At 41.5% G+C, this 20,518-nt stretch overlaps 1 protein-coding gene across 8 annotated transcripts in view; it reads left to right on the top strand.

Moving 5' to 3' along the window:
• The first annotated feature begins 267 nt into the window (after window positions 1-267).
• Window positions 268-20,518, top strand: part of LOC122796266 (phosphofructokinase, platelet) — a 987,903-nt gene continuing 967,652 nt past the window's right edge. For 4 of the 8 annotated variants that reach the window (XM_044064605.1, XM_044064603.1, XM_044064601.1 and 1 more), the window contains exon 1: window positions 271-607. In XM_044064605.1, coding sequence (XP_043920540.1) covers window positions 517-607 — 91 coding nt within the window. In that variant the 5' untranslated portion in view covers window positions 271-516. Of the gene's footprint in view, window positions 608-20,518 lie in introns of all 8 variants that reach the window. The other 4 variants (XM_044064606.1, XM_044064604.1, XM_044064602.1 and 1 more) reach the window with 2 other exon arrangements.

Raw genomic sequence — 20,518 nt, 5'->3', positions numbered from 1 at the left:
GTTAACGAAAACTACAGCAGATAGAAGTAACACACACCTAAACGATACTGGAGATATTAACCAACAGATGGAAATAAACGCCATACAGAAACAATACAACGATCCTTATTTTACAGATACCATTTTTACAGAAAACGCACCGTACCGACGTCATTTAGTTACCTACATTTGTTCCGGGAAGCATTTTCCCCGCCCATAGCGACCGGGCGCCTTTACTCAGCTTTATGTCACCTTCAGCAAAACACACGCCCACACGTTAATCCCGCCCATTCTTTTACTGCTTGGATAGTACCGGCTTTGATCTGCTTCATGCATTTTGTTGGTTTTCACTTCCCGTCGCTCAAAAGCAACAGGCGTTGAAAATTGTTCTCTCAGACGGGGAGTGCAGGACTGCGTGTTGAAGTTAGAGGGGGGATAGAAGGTGGCTGTTGTAAAATAATAAGAAAAAAATTATTTTGTTTACGGACCTAGAATTATATTTTTGAGTATATTTTTTGTGTAAAGAGGCTTAGTTGTATGATGGCACAGGCGGATAAAAAATACATCGATAATCTCAGCGGAACTGGGAAGGCCATAGGGGTGCTTACCAGCGGAGGAGATGCTCAAGGTAAAGTGACATTATGGCAAATGTGAAGGATGGGATCCAACTCACGTGTGAATGGTGGTGTATCTCTCCAAGCAGAATCCCATTATCCACTTTGCGTTGCTCATTTGTGCATTAGGAAAAGGAGATGAAGTGCTTCAGTGTTGTGCCATGTGAGAGAGTGAAAGCTGTGCCAGTATGAGTACATTGTAGTGTTGAGTTATGGATTGAATGTGCATTAAGGAGATAATAAACACTAACACTGTAATCTTGTATTCTGTTTTGTGTGAATTTGCGGTTTTCCTTACAATCTTTTTTCTTCATAAAGTAGTGCTTGTATCTTTGGAAGCACTCCATTATTTTCTAAAATGCAGCCAGAATGACATTGTTCTTTTTAGCCAGATATCTTGTGTCTTGGTATAATCATTTGCTACACTGTGTATCCCCGATGCATTTATATCACTAAATGTGTGCTGATGGTTTGTGTTGATGTGTATATGTTCCGCATGCCTGGTGACTTCATACATCTGGTTTTAGTTGTAGTATAGTATAGATGTGCTCTTTTTTTCCACTGCCTTGGTAAAGGGAGGGGTACTGGCTCTGCGGCGGCAGAGGCTGGAAGATGTGCTTTGACCTTGAAAGGTATTCTGCCCTAAGTCATTCAATCCATGTATGGTAAAATTGATGTCGGTTGTCGTTTTATATAAACCGCATCCTATGCGTCAAGGTTTGAGGCTGCAGTGAACGCAGCTCCTCTTACCTTATCTACTTGTCTTGTCAGTTAAGATGCGATTTGGGAAGATGATTTATAATTTACATATCTGCTGTTTTTGGATGCCAACTATTGTGCTTAATAATCAAGAACTGTGTTAACTAGCAACATCATTTGCTGGGGGTGGTGTTGCGTACGTGCTCTGCAGCAAGTCACTGCACTTGGGTATGATGATGCGTCGTGATGCGGAAAAGCCGGCATCATGTATCGATATGTGTTATAAAAAGCGTAAGAGGACGTGTGGGGTTTTATCCGGCTGTCAAAACACGGATAGAACTTGAGTGCAGCTCAGAACAGTATTTTAGTAATGTTTTCTGTCAAGAAGAAGCCTTCAACTCAGCATTCCAGCATGCTTCCTTTAATGGTGTGTGTGTGGCGGGAGGGGGCACTTAAGCATATATCATGGGGCAAAACCTTCGGAGTACCTTCAAGTACTAAGTTCCCTTCTTGTGTGAGAACATTGAAGGTTTCAAGTCAGAAGTTAATAATTTATCTTGGGAGTATTAACGCCTTGTAACTGTGTAGATGCCACCATCTCTCTCTCTCCGACTCGCCAAGGATTTAGCGAGGCTTGGATAACTTCATAAGTTCATTAGTAATATAGATGATTGAGGCCGCAGTACATCTAGAACATTAATCTGTAATTAGGTGGAAATATTACTTTTTTATTACTATCCCATTTTGTGTGGGGTTGTAGGGGGCAGCGTTTGGAGCGATGCTTATTTACTGCAGATGAGTGAGGGGTGGAGCAAGCAGGTTAAGAATTTTCTGGTACATCCCTGAACCTTGACTCTGTCATCACATGTCCGTGATTAATGAGAGGAGCTAATCGTAAGGTTTTCATATATGTAACAGCAGAGGGGATACAGAGTATTTATTGCATGGGATTGTATCAAAAACAACTTTGCCATGCTGTCTTTCTGTTGTCCATGTTGCACATTCGCAATTCTTTTAGTCTTTTCCTTTGAAAGTAAGACAGGATAATGGTATCACGTGTGCCACTTCTGTGTCCACGCATACAAGGTGAACATGGCTAGACTTGCCAAAATAAGTATGCCAACCTGGGAATAACGCGTTTGCATTTGTTTTCCGTAATTGTAGCACACTATAAAAACGGTCACGGCTAACTTTTCATTTTTGTTAAAGGCTATGAAACGAGGACAAAACCAGCATGACAATGGAATGATGAAAAATAGTTGGACTAATATGTGGACTTTTTTTTGGGGGGGGGGGCAAATACCCCATGCAGGGAGCTTCACCCGAAACTCAAGGGTATACATTTTGGTTGGAGTATCATTTGGTTGGTTTGTCTTTGCCGGACCAGTACATCAGTTGGCAAGGAAACCACCACTTCTCAGTCCACAGTGTAAAGAAATCGCAGTTAATATGCTAACTTAAGGATCATTTAACTAATTGTAAAGTCGTACATACTTTTTAAAGAACAGCTTTTTATATCCTTGTTATTGCAGGAGATTTCAGTCAGAGCTGAGCACTATATCCACTGAAGTAATTTTATTCTGCAATATTGATCTTTTGGAAGTCACTATTCTTAATTGTATTGATTGCTTTCTCAGATAAGTGGTTTTCCAGAGTTTTATTTATAAAGACCCAGGTTCCATGGTATGGCAAGCTGGTTTTCAGTGATGCCAGAAAAGGGGTGTGTGTATATTTACAGTCTAATGTTTGTGGTAGATTTATACTCCGATAATTAGGCTGACTAACTGACAGTATCTTTAACTAGGTGGCATGTGTCCTTGAGTAAAAAAACAGATATGGGAGGGCACATCTCAGGCAGTTCATTGAAGGCCCTTTTTTCTCTCATCATATACCTAAAACACAGTAGTCATGGCTTGCTGCTGGATAGCTTAGATTGTGTTTCAGCATCTGGTACAGTCTTAATTAAATAAAAATGTTTATAGGACTGCTTATGATGCATAATGGATGATTTATAACTTAAGTAGGTAGGCTGGCTGGCTGATTCCAAGACTCTTTTCATTGACTTTTCTGTTTTCTTCAAAATATTGTTGCAAAAGCAACGTAACAGGACTGAGTAAAACTGTCGGGTACATATACTCAAGACACCCACTCCTCTTACCTGGATCTACTTGACTCCATTAAGGTACCCCCTAACACCCTGATCCTTGGTGACTTCAAATACTCCACCATAGACTGGGTGAACTATTCTTGCACTAATGCACTTGTGCAACGATTCCTTGACTTTATCAGTTCTAACGCACTAGGCTAGCTTGTCTCATCCCCCACAAGGGGAGATAACATTCTGGACTTGCTTCTCTCTAACATGGGTGACTGCTGCACCACTCCCGTAGTATGTTCTTCCCTAGTGAGATCAGATCATTGGACTGTCTCATTCAAAGTTTCTACCCCCCCCCCCAACCCCACAGCCATAACCAAGCTAAAAAAACTTCTCAAAAGCTGACTATAACCTCCTAAGGGAAGGTGTCTGTAGCTTCACACCACTGCCCCCCTCAGAGGATGCAGACCACTATGCTGAACAGTACACCGACACAGTATGCAAGCACCTATACAACTGCATGGACTCAGACATACCCAGTAGAACTAAAACCTGTTCCTCAAGGGATCACAAACCTGTTTGGTGGACATCCTGCATCAACATTCTTTACAAAAAAAGGAAGAAACTGTTGTCCAAGGGTAAAAAGGAACATATTTCAAATTGGAAGAATTCCTTCCTTGGCCTCAATAAGCAAGTTAGCTCACTAGTAAAAGCCTCCAAAGCCAATTATGAATTGAAACTAGGCTGCAAACCAAAGGGAAACCACAAAGCCTTCTTCGGTTATGTCAGAAACATCCATAGCACAATGCTTCTAATCTAATACCATATTCGTGGACAACTTTAGTCATCCCCTTATTAAGTGGGAATTGTATAGGACACCAAACGTGCAAGCATAGCGATTCCTGGACTAGATTATCAATACACAGACCAGGAGCACAAACATGCTGGATGATCTCATTAATATGAAGGAACACTGTAACCCCCCTAGTGTAATGTCCTCTCTGGTAAGGTCAGACCACAAGAAAGCCTCCTTTGAAGTAAAAATGACTGGGAAAATCCAGCTAACCCTGGAATGTTGAGGAAGTACTGTAAGGCTAGCTTCCTATTATTAAGTGATAACTTGCCAAAATTTCTTGCCCATCTAAACTCTGAGGACACTGCTGCCTACGCAGATCTGTTTATAGAAACCCTATACAAGCATCTTGAAGGAAGCATGGGGGCAGCTGTATCAACCATGAATAAGTACAGAACTGACTCAAATAACAAGCCACCCTGGTAGACTCGCAGCATCAGTAGGATGTATAATGAAGCAAGAAAACCATGGCAAAAATTAGGAGGTGTACCACCCAGCAGTATAAAAGTGCTGTTATCAAACTAAACAACTCAGGACAAACAAAGTCTACCAGAACCAAATTTGAGGCAAATTTGGCCTCCAGGGCCAAGAACATCTGCAAGGCATTCTTTAGCTTTGTCCACAGTTATAGGTTCATAGGTTGGTACTAGGCTATCCGCCCTAGGGCCTGTGCAAGCCTAGCCATAACAATTCTCTGGATACTTCTTCCCGCAATATTTACTTCTCTGGACCTCTTCTAGCAGGGCGACTGACGTGATCCGTGGGGTGAATTTCCTATCTCCCATCCAATCATCAAGGTTCCTTTTGAAGAGGGCCAATGAGGCGCTTTGCTTGACATGTATGGGCAGTCTATTCCAGGAAGGCAATTTGCAATTGTGTGCAGAGATCATTGTTAATGGGCCATTTATACATACAAATTCATCTCGGACTTCACCTCTCACTCCCACCAGCCTCCCCTCAGTAAACGACATCCAATATTTCTCCCCTCCTATCACTAGGGAACAGGTCCTCTGTGCTCTCTCTCTAAGGCCAAGAACACTGCATTGATGGGCTCTGATAAATATCCTCTGGCTGTCTTCTAAATAGCATGAAACATGACCTATCAGGCTCTCTGGAATCACTATTTATCTGTAGTCTCCAAAGAGACTGCATGCATTACAAATGAAGAACAGCAACAGCCATCCCTCTGCAGAAAGGTAGGCTGCCTACAGATGCTCTGAAAACTACAGACCCATAAATCTCACTAGTCTTATGTTATCTATCATTTCAGTGACACTTATTTTCATGGCAATGCATATAAGAAACTCCCAGACACCGCACTCAGCCCAGTTTGGTTTCATCAAGGGCAGGTAATGCCTACTCTGCCTAGAGGATTTCTTTGAGAAGGTCGCCAAAGCAATATACGAGGGCAGAACAGTTCACACTACTCACCTTGACCTGCCCAAAGCATTTGAAACAGTACCTCACTTACGCATTGTTGCTAAGCTCAAGGTTGGCTATAAACCCTTATCACTTGGTGGATAGCCAGAGGGGTCAAAGATAGGACCCATGAAGTTAGAATTGGAGTCCACTTTTACCAAGAGGTCTGTTACAAACAGAATCCTTCAGTGATCAGTCCTGAGACTGCTCCTTTTGGGCATCTACTTATCTGAAGTCAAGGCCAGTGTCCAGGATCTCTAGCTGACACAATTTGCAGATGATTGTAAATTAGGAGCAGTCATAGAATCCCCAGCATCGCTAATGTTCTCCAAGAAGGGCTTACACAGACTGGTAACTGGTGTCAGAGCTGTGGACTAAAACTAAATGCCAAGAAATGCATAATGGTATCCTTTGGGATGTCTGTCACTCCCCGTAACTACCATATTGACAGCACATCTCTAATAGTCAACCCAGTAGTCAGGGGCTTGGAGATACACATAGACAGTAATCTAGTCTTTGGCCATCACATCCTATTGTAGTGAGGTAATCATTCTATGTTGTGCAACTTAGGAGTAAAGGTCTGGCATCTATGTCCAAGGTAGTTATTGTTTCACTGTATCTGGCATACATCAGACCTGTCATGGGTTCCTCATTAAACGAGTACTTAGCATAAAAAATGTCCTGTGCAGACAGCCTCTGAGCCCTATCCCTGTATTATGTCACTTAACAGGCTGAGAGGTCTTTGCCTGGCATACAAGGCATCATCAGAACCCACTCTGATGGACCTCCTGCGTGTTTGCAAAACAAATGGCACCAGAATTAAGCATTCTAAAAATGTAAACCTTGCCTGTGATATAAATAGGACCTGCTGGAGAGACAGGTATGTATCTCAGAGAATACCCCTTCACTGCAACAGGCTCCCCATCCATGTGAAGAGGAGTTTCTCCCTAACCCAATTAAAGTTTTACTTGGTCAGTTGTGTGGAGAATAGGAAATTCATTCCTGGTTTGGCACCTATGTCTTTAGTAGACACAGGCAGCCTATAAAGGGTTCATCTCCCAGGCCCCTGCTTAGACTTGTCAAGTGTACCAGAACTTGTCAGAGATTTGGGATGCATGGCTAGACTTAAAGCCCCAGTGATCATTAGCTTAGTACATACCTGTGAACCTGTAAAGTCAAGATGGCCAGTACACTAGATCAAACAGATTACTTGGAACAATAAGTAAAATGCAGATTTGCCTAAAGCAGAAACTGTACAAGATAAGGCAGAAAGCTCTAAATGACTGTATCAGTTAAGTAAATTTAAGAGAGTACACAACAAAAATAAAATGGAAGTCAGACCAATTTGACAAGGCAGCAAACTCATGAATGTCAAGCTGCAGACAGCATAGCTGTAAGGATCTCAGTGGCACCTAGGCTATTCCCATAAAGGCTTCCAAATCGGAGGTCTCTTTGTCCCAGAAAGGCTTTGGTTGCTCTCTGGATGATATGAGGGAGAGCATCTGCTTCATGAGCAGGTGTTTAATATCTTGCAGTCTTGCTCACAAATGAAATTTGTTGCCTTTGTTGTATTGTGGAACTATTTTCTGGGCTCAGTCTGATTATTCCTGGTCAACAAATGGAAATAAAGGCTGAGGGGAGTGGGAATTGACCAGTGGATTGGTACATTGGTAGCAGTACTTGCAAATATTAAACTGGACCATGGTAGTGAAGTGAAGAGGTGAGGTATAGGATGAAGCTTTAGTTTGCTGGTCAGTCTGAATTGCTGGTGAAGCATGGGATAGTGAGGTGTTGGTTGCGACTGAAGTTGTGAGCTTGTAGCAGCAAAAATGAAGTTTCTTCATCATAAGTAGCTGGGTTCGTTGTCCATTATAGAATGAAGTTATTTGAGTATAGCTATTGTTCTTAGTTCTTGTGTGTCTTATAAGAGTGCTGTTTGGGCTCGTGTTACTGAAAGAAGGTTCCAGGGTATACCTGGTGCACTTTGGGATTGTGTCTCTTGGATTGCCCGGGTATCCCACGGGATGACCTGCAGATATTTCTGAGGATAGGGAAGCATGGATTATCTGCTGAGCTTGCCGGAAGATAAGGACTAGTTTTCCCACCGAGGTCCTTTTAGTCCTTGACGATATTACTGGATTGCAGTGGGGTCTTAAGTTGTGTTGATTGAGCCTGTGTATGTTAGTGTGGTTACGAAGTGCTGAAGATGTGAGTTCATTAATTTCTATAGTGATAAAGTACAATGGTAAGGTGAGCGTCAACATTATTTTTTTACTTTCAGTTTTGTGTATGGTATCTCAACTTAAGCTATGTAGCTCATTTCCCAGATAGTAGGTAGCATATGCGGAATGGAATTTTGAAGTAGAAAGCAATAAATATGCCTTTATTGCTGCAAGATAAAACATAATTATTTCAGTTCTTGAATAACTTTTTAAACTGCAGTACAGAAGTCTTCACTGTAAGTTGTTTATTTGTTGATTTGTTGACAGTCCTGGATTTTTGCCTAGAAATGTTCATTGGGCGAGCCTTTGAGAATTGTAGTTTTTTCCAAGGATCATTTGTACCTACACTAGAAAGTTTTGTGTTGGTTAACTGAGTTCTTGTATAGCATGTTCTCAGTGATTGTATGATTTTTCATGTGGCCACTTAAAAGGCATCATTGCTATGGTTTCTGGTCAGTACTTAGATTTAAAGTTTTGACCATAATGGTTTTCTGCTGTGCTCTTCATCTTCACGAGACTGCATCTCTGTAGCTTTACTGTTAATGAAAGAAGATCTCTGCAGGGGGCAGGCAGCCATCCTCGAGTAGGGAAGTGATACATAACAGAAAGTTTCTTGTGCATGTACGTGTGTTTTGGGGGTGGGGGTGAGCACTAGTTTTGAAAAACATCAGTCCTAAGAGAAACAGCATGAATGTGTGAAGAGGAGAAAGAAAATGAAACATTTGAATGTGGCAAAAATACTTATTTGCATTGAATTTTATTACTTTGAAAATGTAATTAATCTAACCTAATCTGGCACATTATCTGAGTGAACGTTAAGCAAAAATTTAACAGATATGTTGTGCATGGAGCGCTGAGATTACACTCTATATGAAGGAGATGTTAAACTTAACACTCCCCGTACCCTTACCTCGATACTTGGCCCCTATGTTTCAGTAGTAAAATCTTATTTGGTATTGTGCCTGACACTAAGATAAGATGAAAAGATTTTTCTGTTTCATCATCATCATGCTGTTTTATTTTCATTACAGTTTATCTAAAGTGCATATTTTAATGCTAATATGGTCAAAGAACGAATGCATTTGTCAGATCATCATCCAAGGTCATGCTATTGTAGGTGTTCTTACTTTTACCTGGGACCAGAAAAATCGCATATTTTCTTGTTGGTATTTAAGTGTTTTTACCCCTGCCACTTTATATCAAAGATGATACATATTAAAGGGTTGTCTCATTTTAATGTTTGTCCAGTACGGACCCTGCTTTGTCACAAATTTAGATCAAAGTTGCACACAAAAGAGAGCGACCACAAACGACACCAGTGACCAGCATGGAATCCAGACTCGCAGCCTAATTATTATAAACTTGCTCCCAGTTAGGAGGCCTCTCTGGCCTCTGAATCCTGTTTTGGAGAAATTGCAGAATCAGATAATCTTGGAGCATTGTATTGGTTGAACAGAAGGCAACCTTTCCAGTACTCTGTCTTGAGAGCAACACCCAGGCATCTGTCTTTTACTACATACCATGTATTGGAAGGCAAACCTACTTTAAGAACTCATTAAGCAGTAAATGCAACTAACTACACATAATTAAACAAGAAGAAGAAATAAACATTAGCAAATAACATTTCTGACCAGGAGATATCCAAGTCTTTGTCTATACAACTCCATTAAACAGGTAGAACAGAAGAGTAATTTTCTAGTAACTGCTTTTTATTATTTCTTTGTAATTTCTTTTTAACTTTACCATTCCTGAACAGAAAGAAATACAGTAACACAAATTTTCTCCACAGTTACCCACATATAAAAACTAATCTACTCTTCACAGCCCACCCTCCCAGTCTCCTCCCCTATGCCATTAAAGATATTGTCTAGATTAAAATTATTTAAATATAGCCCTAAACTGCTAAAGTCATTGGATGGTAAAGACATTTCCAAAATGAATTCTTTATGTTCAAAGGTGATTGCTGTGCTAATGATCCCAAGGGTGCCTTTTTAAGCCTAAGCCCACAAATATGGGGCCAGCAACTTGTAGTTTAATTCCTGGCTCTTTTCAACCCCCTGCTATAAAGCCCGTTTTTGCGTGCTTTTGCGCGAAGTTGCTCATAGAGCAGCATCGGGCAGCGCCGGTTAATCAAGTTTAAACTATTTATGGCTCCGTAAAGTCTGCTCTTCAATTCTTCCCTTAGAACTGCTCTACTTGCAATCTAAACAGCCTATACTCTATCTGAAAAGCTCAGCACTTGCTCCTAAAGCATTTTTTATACAGATAAAGCACTCTTAAACAAAAGAAAGTACTTCATTCACCTAAATTCCCTTGAGTACCCATTTCCGTATAGGTCCTTTCTGACTCAGTTACACAGCAGTCTTTTTTACTATTCTAGCATGTTGAAGGGTCACTTGCTGGCGTCCTCTCCTGTTCAGCTGGTGAATCTGGGAATCTTGAGGCAATGTTACAATTGCCTCATGTACACAGACAACCCTCTCCTACTCCCAACAAATACAAATATATGCGAGAGATGCAACTATATAGCCAAACTGTGGAGGCTGAGCTCTCTCAACTCAGTACTGGCAAGACCAGTCGGGAGGAGAAGGTAACCATGCACACCACAAACCCAGTCTCGCAGAGAACGATCACAACTGCAAACCAAACACATAAACAGACAAAAACATACTCGGAGGCGCTGATTAAAAATCTACCAAAACAACAGAGGCCTCCAAAGCAGACACCCAAGCAACCGCCACCTCAAGACATAGCACATGCAACACATAGTTCACAAAGTCAGTGTGCTAAACAGTCACAGCCCTTAAGGCCAAACAACATGCCAGACACACTTGTAATAGGTGACTCCATAGTCAGACACACTGACGTCCCGCTCACCAGACTGAACAAGGAAAAGGTCACAGTAAGCTACCTGTCGGGAGCTAGAATCCGCCACATAACACAAGCACTCGGGTCACTCCACAGCAAGTACAAATATGACTCAGTCATTGTACATGCCGGTGTGAACGACCTGAGACGTACCTCCCTGGACTACATGAAAAGAGACATAGAGGAGCTCTCTGATTATGTAGCCCAGGCCGGTATGACCCTGACCAGCATCTTACCCTCACCAAGAATGATGCCACAGTACAAAGACAAAATGATCAGTTGTAACAATTGGCTTAATTACTGGTGTCATTCTAAGGGGATCCAATGTCTGTCTGCTTGGGATGACATGCTTGACAAGCCACGCTGCTTTGCAAGGGATGGCTTGCACCTGTCACTCCTGGGCTTCCGGTTATTGGCCAAGGCTCTTGCCACCCCCATAGTGCCTTTTTTAGGCAAGTCTCAAATGACAAACCTACCTCCCTAGAAAACACAAGTGGAAAAAAACTAAGGGTAATGCTGCTCAATGCCAAAAGTCTAAACCTCAAGATGCACGCTCTCGAAGCCCTCCTCAGTATGGAGAACATCGATGTCTGTGCAGTGACTTAAACCTGGTTCAAGGCTCCTGAGAGCACCCCAGCACTATCAGGTTTTACCTCATATCATGCTTTCCGGCCCCAAAACTTGGACCGAACCACAAAAGGAGGGAGAGTATCCATATTCATCAAAGATACCCACACCTCCAGGTTAGTGGCAACGCACGAAGCATCGGAGACCATCCAGGTGCAACTAACCATAGGCAAAACTGCCTTATAGTTTGTAGCATGCTACAGACCACCCTCTCAAACTCAGGAACCCCACACAGCCTTCCTGAAGACACTGGAGAGTATGAATGTCTCGCCAAATACCATCATACTGGGAGACTTCAACTACCCAAACATAGACTGAGAACATTACTCAAGCCCCAACACCCTAGCCCAAAGGTTCCTAGAATTCATAAACTCAAATGCGATGGAACAACTAGTCACCATTCCCACAAGAGGAGACAATATACTAGACCTGATCATCACAAACATGGGGACAAAATGCTCCACACCGGAAGTATATCCCTCATTGGTGAGATCAGACCATAAATTAATCTCACTGGAAATCCACATCCTGCCTCCACCCCCTGCACAAAAGACCACAATGAAGAACTTCTCAAAAGCCAACTTCACACTTTGTATCCTTCAAGGCCCCTGGGCCAGTGGAAACCACAACCCACACTGCTGAATCCTTTACAAATGCTTTCTAAAGGCACCTTCAAGAATGCATGGATCAGGCGCCCGGTCTGGTGGACCCCAACCATAAACAAACTTTACAACAGGAGGAGGAAGCTACTACATGACCGAGCAAAATCCCTAAAAGGGAAGGCATCTCTGATCAGTACTAGCAAAAAAACTACGATCACTCATAAAATCATCCAAGGCCAACTTTGAGAGAAAAATTGCAAAAGACACAAAAGACAATCACAAGGCCTTCTTTAGCTATGTTAGAAACCTGGGTGGAAACTCCCAGATATGCTCAGAGTTAGTCCAAAATGACACAAAATACACTGAACCCACTGACATTGCCAACATTCTGGCAGACAGGCTCAGTGCAAATCCCCCCCCCCCCAAAAGGAGAAATAACTATCCCAGCAGAGTGTAGCCTCCCTAACATCTCAGATGCCCAGGTGAGAGCCGCCTTCTCTAAAGCAAAAAACACAGCATCAATGGGACCGGACGGTGTCCCGGGCTGTGTGCTACATGAACTCCAAGAGGAACTAAACCCACACACAAGGCTGCTGTTGCCTTACTACAGGATACGTACCCAAAGAGTGGTGTACGGCAACAGTGGTCCCACTTCACAAAGGCGGTGCTTCTACGGACCCTGGAAATTACCGCCCCATAAGCTTGACGAGCCTGGTCTGCAAAGTTATGGAGAGGATCATTATGGAACTCGTAAACAAAGACATTGGGGACCTACAGACATTGGATCCTACCCAATTTGGCTTTGTCAAGGGCAGATCCTGCCTTTTGAACTTGGTCGACTTTTTTGAAACGGTCACTAAGGCCATTGATGAGGGTAAGGCAGTTCACACAGCCTACCTTGACCTTGCAAAAGCCTTTTGACACAATACCCCACTCAGGTATCATAGACAAACTCACCAGCTTAAATGTAAACCCATATGTCACAAGATGGGTTGCAAACTGGCTCAAGGACAGAACCCACAGGGTCAGAGTTGCTGGAGCTATGTCAGACTCTTAAGCCGGTCACAAGCGGTGTCCCACAGGGCTCAGTCCTGGGACTCCTCTTGTTCGGCATTTATTTTTATGAGGTACAGGCAAACCTAGGAGGATTGTGGCTAACAAAGTTCGCAGATGACTGCAAACTGGGCGCCATAATTGATACTCCAGCGGACACAAGCATCCTTCAGAGAGGCCTCACGGAAACGGATAATTGGTGCCAGAGCCATGGCCTTAAGCTGAACGCCAAAAAATGTATAGTCATACCCTTTGGGAAAAACAAGGTACCCACAAATTACCACATAGGCGGTAATTCTTTAAGTATGGAAGAGGTAATTAGGGACCCAGGTTGACAGTAACCTCTCATTTGACACTCATATTGCCAAAGTGGTTAGTAAGACCTTCTATATTGCCCACCTTATCATGAAGGGTTTCACATCTAGATCAAGAGAGGTCATTGTGCCCCTGTACTCTTTTCTTATCAGGCCAATGATCAAGTACAATGCCCCATTTGGGATGCATCTTACCTGACACCTGCAGCAGTTGGAAAGACCCCAAAAGTTCCTCACCAAGAGGATAAAGGGTCTTTCACATATGTCATATGCTGCCCGACTGAAGAAACTCCAGCTCTATTCAGTCGCATACCGCCTACTCAGAGGTGATCTGTGCCTGACGTACAAGGCCATGTCCAATCCGGAATTAATGGACATGCTCCTCCTCAGAAAATCCAAATCCATCAGAGCCACGAGAGCAAGAGACTTAAACCTCAACACAGAAATAAATAGGACGTGCTGGAAGGACAGATTCATAACCCAGAGGCTCCCTACACTCTGGAACAGAATCCCAATCCATGTTAGGCAGAGCCCCTCACTAACGCTATTCAAGAGAAATCTTGACAAGTGGATGGGAGATCGTAGGTTTACCCCGGGGGTCATCTCTGTATCACTACTAGACAGAGGCACAGTAAAGTAAACCCTAAATGGGCGTAGTATTCTCATCATTAGGGGTGGTGAAAGCCACACACACTCTGTCTAGGCTTATAAATGCCCTAGGGCAGGTAGCCTAGTACGAACATATTCATTAACACCTACACTAAGTAGTAAGTGGACTGGGTATGGTATTCCATATCTTGGAAATATAATTGGGGTGGAGAGCATCCTCTGAGTTTTGGGACTTAGATTTTTGAGCCATGATAGAGTGAATAGTTCTCCTATGTGTACAGTCTGTATTCAAGAACATTCCTACCCCATTTTCTGTGTTTTCTAGTCACTCAAAGTTTACACCAAGTGTTCGTGTAGTCTGCAGTTTGTGGTAAACTTTATGAATCCTCCTCAGTATTTAAGATGCAAGAAAATCAGTAGGAAAAACTAAAATTAGTAGGAAGAAGGTGTGAGTTATGCTTGTGTTGTCTGTCCATTCAGAACATTGTATACTTAGTGTAGGCATTAATGAATCCCAGGGACGGTCAAGTGGGAGAGATGCAGTATATCAGCAAACAAAACAGCGATCACAGAATAGCAGGATGTTTGTTTCATGTATTGATTTATTGCATTTGTTCACCAGGATTGTCCCACTAGGGCATGCAAGACCCATGTTCAGCAGCGGCACAGGGAAAGAAGCTCCATAATAAGGAGGAAAAAAACGTTTATACTTCTAGGCTAGCAAGATAATTTGGGAAAATGTGCAAAGTAAAATAATTCATAGTTGCATACGTAACATGTTTTACAAGGAGGTAAAATATTATAGTACAAATAAGTTAGTAAATGTCAAATGTGGTTTTCCATATTTGATGGTTCCAAAGTAGTAGCAATATAAATGGAGGTACAGATATTTGTGGAAGATGACGTGAAGGTTAGATAAGTGGGGAAAAGATATAACTAGACTTAAGTAGTCATGAGTGATGGTAAGAAGAGAAGAATATCTAAAGAAAAAGTGTAGATACGATAGCTAGTTAAGGTCGAGCATTGACATAGTCTAGCGTTTAGGAGATAGAGCTTTCTCTTAAAGCTGAGCTTTTTGCTTATTTCCCTAAGTGGACTGGGTATGGTGTTCCATATCTTGGAAATATAACTGGGGTGGAGAGCATCCTCTGAGTTTTGGGACTTAGATTTTTGAGCCAGGATAGAGTGAATAGGTCTCCTAGGATTTATACCACTGCAGGAAGGTGTTGCAGGAAAGGGCATTTATCTGGGTGGTGAGGTGTGGAATGAGCAGTTTTTAGCTGAAAGAATTTAAGAGAGTTTGGGAATTCCACCCAGTTTATTTCTGACAGTGCAAGGCAGTGAAGGGAACTGTTAGGCAAATTAGCAGTGAATTTGGCAATTTTGTATAGCATTGTTCAAGCTTTCATAGGAGGCTTCTGTGTAGGATAGTGAGGATATGACGGCATGTAGATAGGAGTGAGAGGTTTTATTTATTACATTACTTACACGAGTATCAAACTTGAGCTTATCAACTGTAACATTAAGTAACTGGGTGTTGGAAGCCTGCTTAACTTTAATGTTTTAAGAACTACTTAAAACTTTTTACATTTTTTGGAAAGAGATTGAGAGGAAGAGCATCAGTTTAGATTTTGTAGCATTAAGTGTAAGGTGAGCTGTATGTGCTCACTGTTCTGAGTAAAAAACCTGAGTAATGGTCTGTAGCTGTTCCAAGGATGGGACGTAGCGATTGTAACATCATCTGCATATTGAATTGTTTTCAATAGAGATGTGACAGAGTAATGCTTATTTCTGTTATTGTTTAGTAGCAAGAGTCCAAGAATGGACACTTGGGAGATACCCATGGAGACTGTGAGGAAGGAGGGATAAGTTTTTTGCTACCTTAGCACTTGAGTGCAATTACTTTGGTAGCTCTTGAACCATTATGATGATGATGTGGGAGATAAATTCTCCTAGGATTTGAATCCATTGTGGTTGTGGAAGAGTTGCAAAGAGGTAAAAAATGACTTGACTGGTTTGCTAACATTACAATGTTTGTTGACAGTGTTAAGAAATGATAGAGTAGTAGTGATGCTGTGATGGAGGGGGAAAGTATGAGTAGGTAACAAGAGATTATTGTTGAAGATATGGGAGGATTTTGAGTGTGTATGCAACACTCCAGGATTTCTGAGAGTGGAGAAAGTGTAGCTGTAGTTTAGTATTTGCCTACATTTATTTCATTTATTAACTGGGATGGTAGGCATATTACTTTTTAACTAACTGTGATGGCATAGTGTAGATGCCATGTAAGAGCTTGTAGGAGGTCTATTTCAGTTCTGCCCATTGTGGATCCTCATCTGGGAGCCAGTATTTTCTTCCCCATCACAGGTGGTATTTAAGCAATAACTGACATGGGTTTGGGTATATGATAATTTACCCGTGGTTGGCATGGTTTGATGATGAGGATGAACCTTTCTTAAATAATGTTTTTATAGTGGCACCATATTTCTCCTCCATGCCGTGTTTGATGTTCTGTGCATGGGACTTACATTCCCATGCTTGCACAGTAGATCAGTTCTGTTCAGTAGAAGCAATGGAGAAGAGAGTCTGTGTTTCCGACTATCACAGTTGGAAAGCTCAGAGTCAAGAGAGTTTTCTGAGACAACAGAGAAATACAAGGAAAATCAGGACATTTTTAGTTTGTAGAATGCACCTGATTTTTCTTGTATTTTGTCTGCCTTCTCTACTTGCCTTTCAATCTCTTAGCTCAAAATTGGACAATGGCCCCAAAATAGGGACATATGGTAAAAATTGCTGTTTTGGAAAGCTTCTAAAATATCAGGAATTGTTAATGTGCATTATGTGAAGGTTGTGAAGTCTAAAACTCTGAGTGTCGTTATTTTTCAGAAAATCACAAATTTTTGAGTTTTAGAAAAAAAATATGCAAAATCTGGACATTTGAGAGATATGCGTTTGTAACATAGGTGAATAGAAAAAAATGTCTATAACCTGTCAGTAAAACTTTAGAAAAAAGTTCTGCCGCTGTTGGTTTATACTCTATTTACAATGGGCATGCTAGTTGGTTTGTCCAAGTAGCATGCTTGTTTATGAATAACCGTGACCCATCATTGTATAATGAATGAAGGATCTGTCTTAATAGTTTCATGTACTCTGATTAGCCAAGATGAACTTAAAAAAGTAATACAAGAAGATGGTCTTATAGCTATCTGCTAGATGCCAACTCTTTAACAAGCAAAAATCATGTTGTGTCTGCTGTTCCTCTTAATTATATGCATAACAAAGTTAAAATGCCTCCCTAGTTCAGTACACAGTCTACAGTCGTATATTTAACCAATAACCTGGACTCGCTACAAATAAAAAAAAATGCTAAGAAGGCAGAGTGGCGTCTCTTCTTTCCTGTATCAGACCAAAATTCAGACATCATACTTGCAACACTGCAAAACAATAATATAGAACAATGTTATTTACAACAGCTGCTTGGAATTACCTGTGTGTTAAATGCTGATCAAATCACAATGCTAATTATCACTAATGATAACTTACTGACCGAGCAGACACAGTAATGTTGTTAATAACAACTTAATACTTAAATGGTATCTCTTTTAAAGCCCAAGACTTGCATTATGCATACTCTCCATTTTCCAATACTTTTTTTTTTTTCTGCAATGTCCACAACCTGCTAGACCTTAACAGTTATGCTACGTTAATCTTTTCTTTAATATAAAATTGAACAGAATTGTTACTAAACGATGTAAAACTGTCTATGGAAAGTGTTATATCAGTGTAATTATTTTATTAATTTTATTTAGCTTTATGCAACTTTTGATATTCTTTTGTGGAAACTTTCTCCCAGTGCCCCACTGAAAAGGGGCTGTCTGAGCTCAGTTGGGGCCATCTTTGTTAACAAGTGGAAATAATAATATTCCATCATTCTTTTTAACTTTTCGCTACTTGGGCATCAGTTGCAACCATTCCTCCACTCCAGCATGCTCTTTGGGATGTAGTAATTCCTAATTTGTGAAACTAGGAGTAGTAGCTTAGATCCTCTGCAAAATTTAAACCTGTCCCTTCTGGATTATTTTCTGTTCCCTCTTCCTGCGCAAGTCTTGAATGAAGACCTACTCATTTATTTGTCATCATTATTTGGTTTCACGGTTGTTCATAAATCTTTGCTGAACTTTAAGAGCATTTCCATTACTTGGTGGTAGACTGAATATGTGCAGGAGAGTTTTATTGTGCATGTGCAGCATACAGCCTTTGATCACTGTGCAGGGCTCATTGCCAGTTACTCCATTAACTAACCTTTTCCATTGGTAGATGCTGACATTTGCCAGCTCTTGTGATGGGTTCCTTAAAGAAACGGGTCTGCTCATTAAGTCTGAAGGAAAATGGGGTTTTCTCCCTGTCCCCTTCAGAGTCATTGATATAGAATCTGACATTGAATTTTCCCCGTCGAAGCCCAGATTACCGTTTCTTTAGAGAAGAATTAATGATTGCATAATCAGATTTACAGTGGCTATCTTCTACTATGCAGTTTGCACAAAAAATGTTTCTTTGTCTACCTGTGACATGCTGAGCTGAATTGCTGGATCATTCCTCTCTTTGGATCCAGGTCACAGTCTACATGACCTCGTTTTCATGTCTGTTTCCAAGAAAACAGACTGAGTTTGTCACCCCTTTCAAAGACTATGAATCTCTTTTAGAATTACCCTGAGGTGAATTATTTGTTTACGTTTTCGAAGACCTCAGCACTTCATAACAATTCCTTCCAACAGATTCCAAAGACTGTGAAACATTACAACACGCTTACTACCACTGTGGTGTTATGGGTATTCAATTACTTGTATCATGTGGTCCCTTTTCAGTTCTTCTTTGATCAAGTCATGGAGAAACTTAACTTCACTTTCACAGTTTTTTGAATATTATCTCTGGAAAAGCTGTTTAACGTTGCCCACCTACTGAAGACTGGGTTCCATATTGCAAAGACGCAAGATTACTATTACTACAGCTGATGTGGTGGTGGCATGGGCTGCTTCTACTTGTATGTATTTATTATTAGCTGTGTTTAATTTCCCTGCCTTTCCTGCATGAGAAGCTGATAAAGAACACTTGTTCTGTTATTTTGCCTCCCTGCCTGCTGACCATCAAATCTCTCCTCCGTTAGATAATACCCATTTAGTTCTCCATTCCTGATATTTCATCAGGGCTTTAGGCATGAGCTGTCTGAGGGAGGATGGGAAGTGTCCTTCAGGCAGCCATAAAGGTACTACTATGTGGTGTTGCTGACATTCTTGCAATGAGAGCAGTTTTGAATTACCTAACCCAAAAGTGGCACACAGTAACCCCCCTGTGAGTGTGCAGAAATGCACATTTATTTTGAAGACTACCAACTTGGTGGTCTTAATTCCCACCCATTCCAGTCTGTCCTCTTCTGAGGCATGGTGGCCATGCATGTGTGTGCTTTTAAGTGAATGTGCTTGTGTGTGGCAGGCTAGCCCATCCTCCCTGCCAGTAAGTTCATGTTCCAAAACTGGTAATTTGGGGCACCCGGGCAGTAATTTATCCCTGTATGACAGTGGCTGTGACTGCAAGGGCAGAAGATCTATTTAGTGACCTCACCCAAGGGATCATTGGTATTCAGATGACAATGAAGGCTGTGTGCACAGCTGATGGGATGTACATTATTCCTGCAGCCTCCATCTTGTCCCTGGTCTTTTGCAACACACCATAGACCTCAACAAAATCCATTAGGGGCAAGGCTGTCGTTCTGTTTGAAATCTGCCTTGTGAGTGTCTTAACCCTTGTCCTAACTTTAGCCTGTCAGAATCCTATTTATTTTTTAAATTGTAACGTGAGAAGTAAGATCTCTGGGTTCTCCATTACTTTTGGAGCTACTACTAAGGGTTTCTGTTTGTGAGCTGTAAAGGTCGCACATCTTTTTCATACACTTATAGAAAAGGCACCTCACAAGTAACAGCGGAATGGAGTTTTACTCCAGTTTTTTGTTCCTAAGAAAACTTGTGCAGTCTAGACAATCCTGGATTTTGTTAAAATTCAACATATTTGTGAATTGCTTGAGGCTTTTGTGGTCCTCCTTCTGTCCCTTGTGTTCTGTACATCCTTTTAGTGTATAACGATTTGGAAGCCCTGCTCTATCTTTTTTTTTTCCCAGTTTGCCCTGAAGCATCAACAGTTTTAGTGACTGGCACTGCTCTTTGGCTTTCTGTTATTGTCATGGTCTTTACCAAAAGTTTCATCATAGCTGCAGATGCATTTCGGAGTCTAGGTCCTCTGGTGCTTCCTCTCTGTATGATTGATTACTGATACAATCCGAGACCCTTGCTATTTGCTGAAAGTGTCTTGTTTTCTCTCCTTGCTGCCAGCATTGGGTGTTCCATCATGTGGAAAGTATTCCTTAGTCTAGTCCAGATTATTTCCTTTTGTAGTGCTGTATGGAGTCATCCTGGTTACTGGGCCTTGCTGTCCCTAGACAAGAATCAAGAGCCTCAGGACTTTGCCTTCTAGGTCCACAAACCCTGAATAGTTAAGACAGACTTCACCTTC

Source organism: Protopterus annectens, chromosome 3.part0 (genome assembly GCF_019279795.1).
Source record: "Protopterus annectens isolate FY-2018-M chromosome 3.part0, PAN1.0, whole genome shotgun sequence".
In the NCBI taxonomy this organism is placed as follows: Eukaryota; Metazoa; Chordata; order Ceratodontiformes; family Protopteridae; genus Protopterus; species Protopterus annectens.
This window is presented reverse-complemented; position numbering and strand designations above follow the sequence as displayed.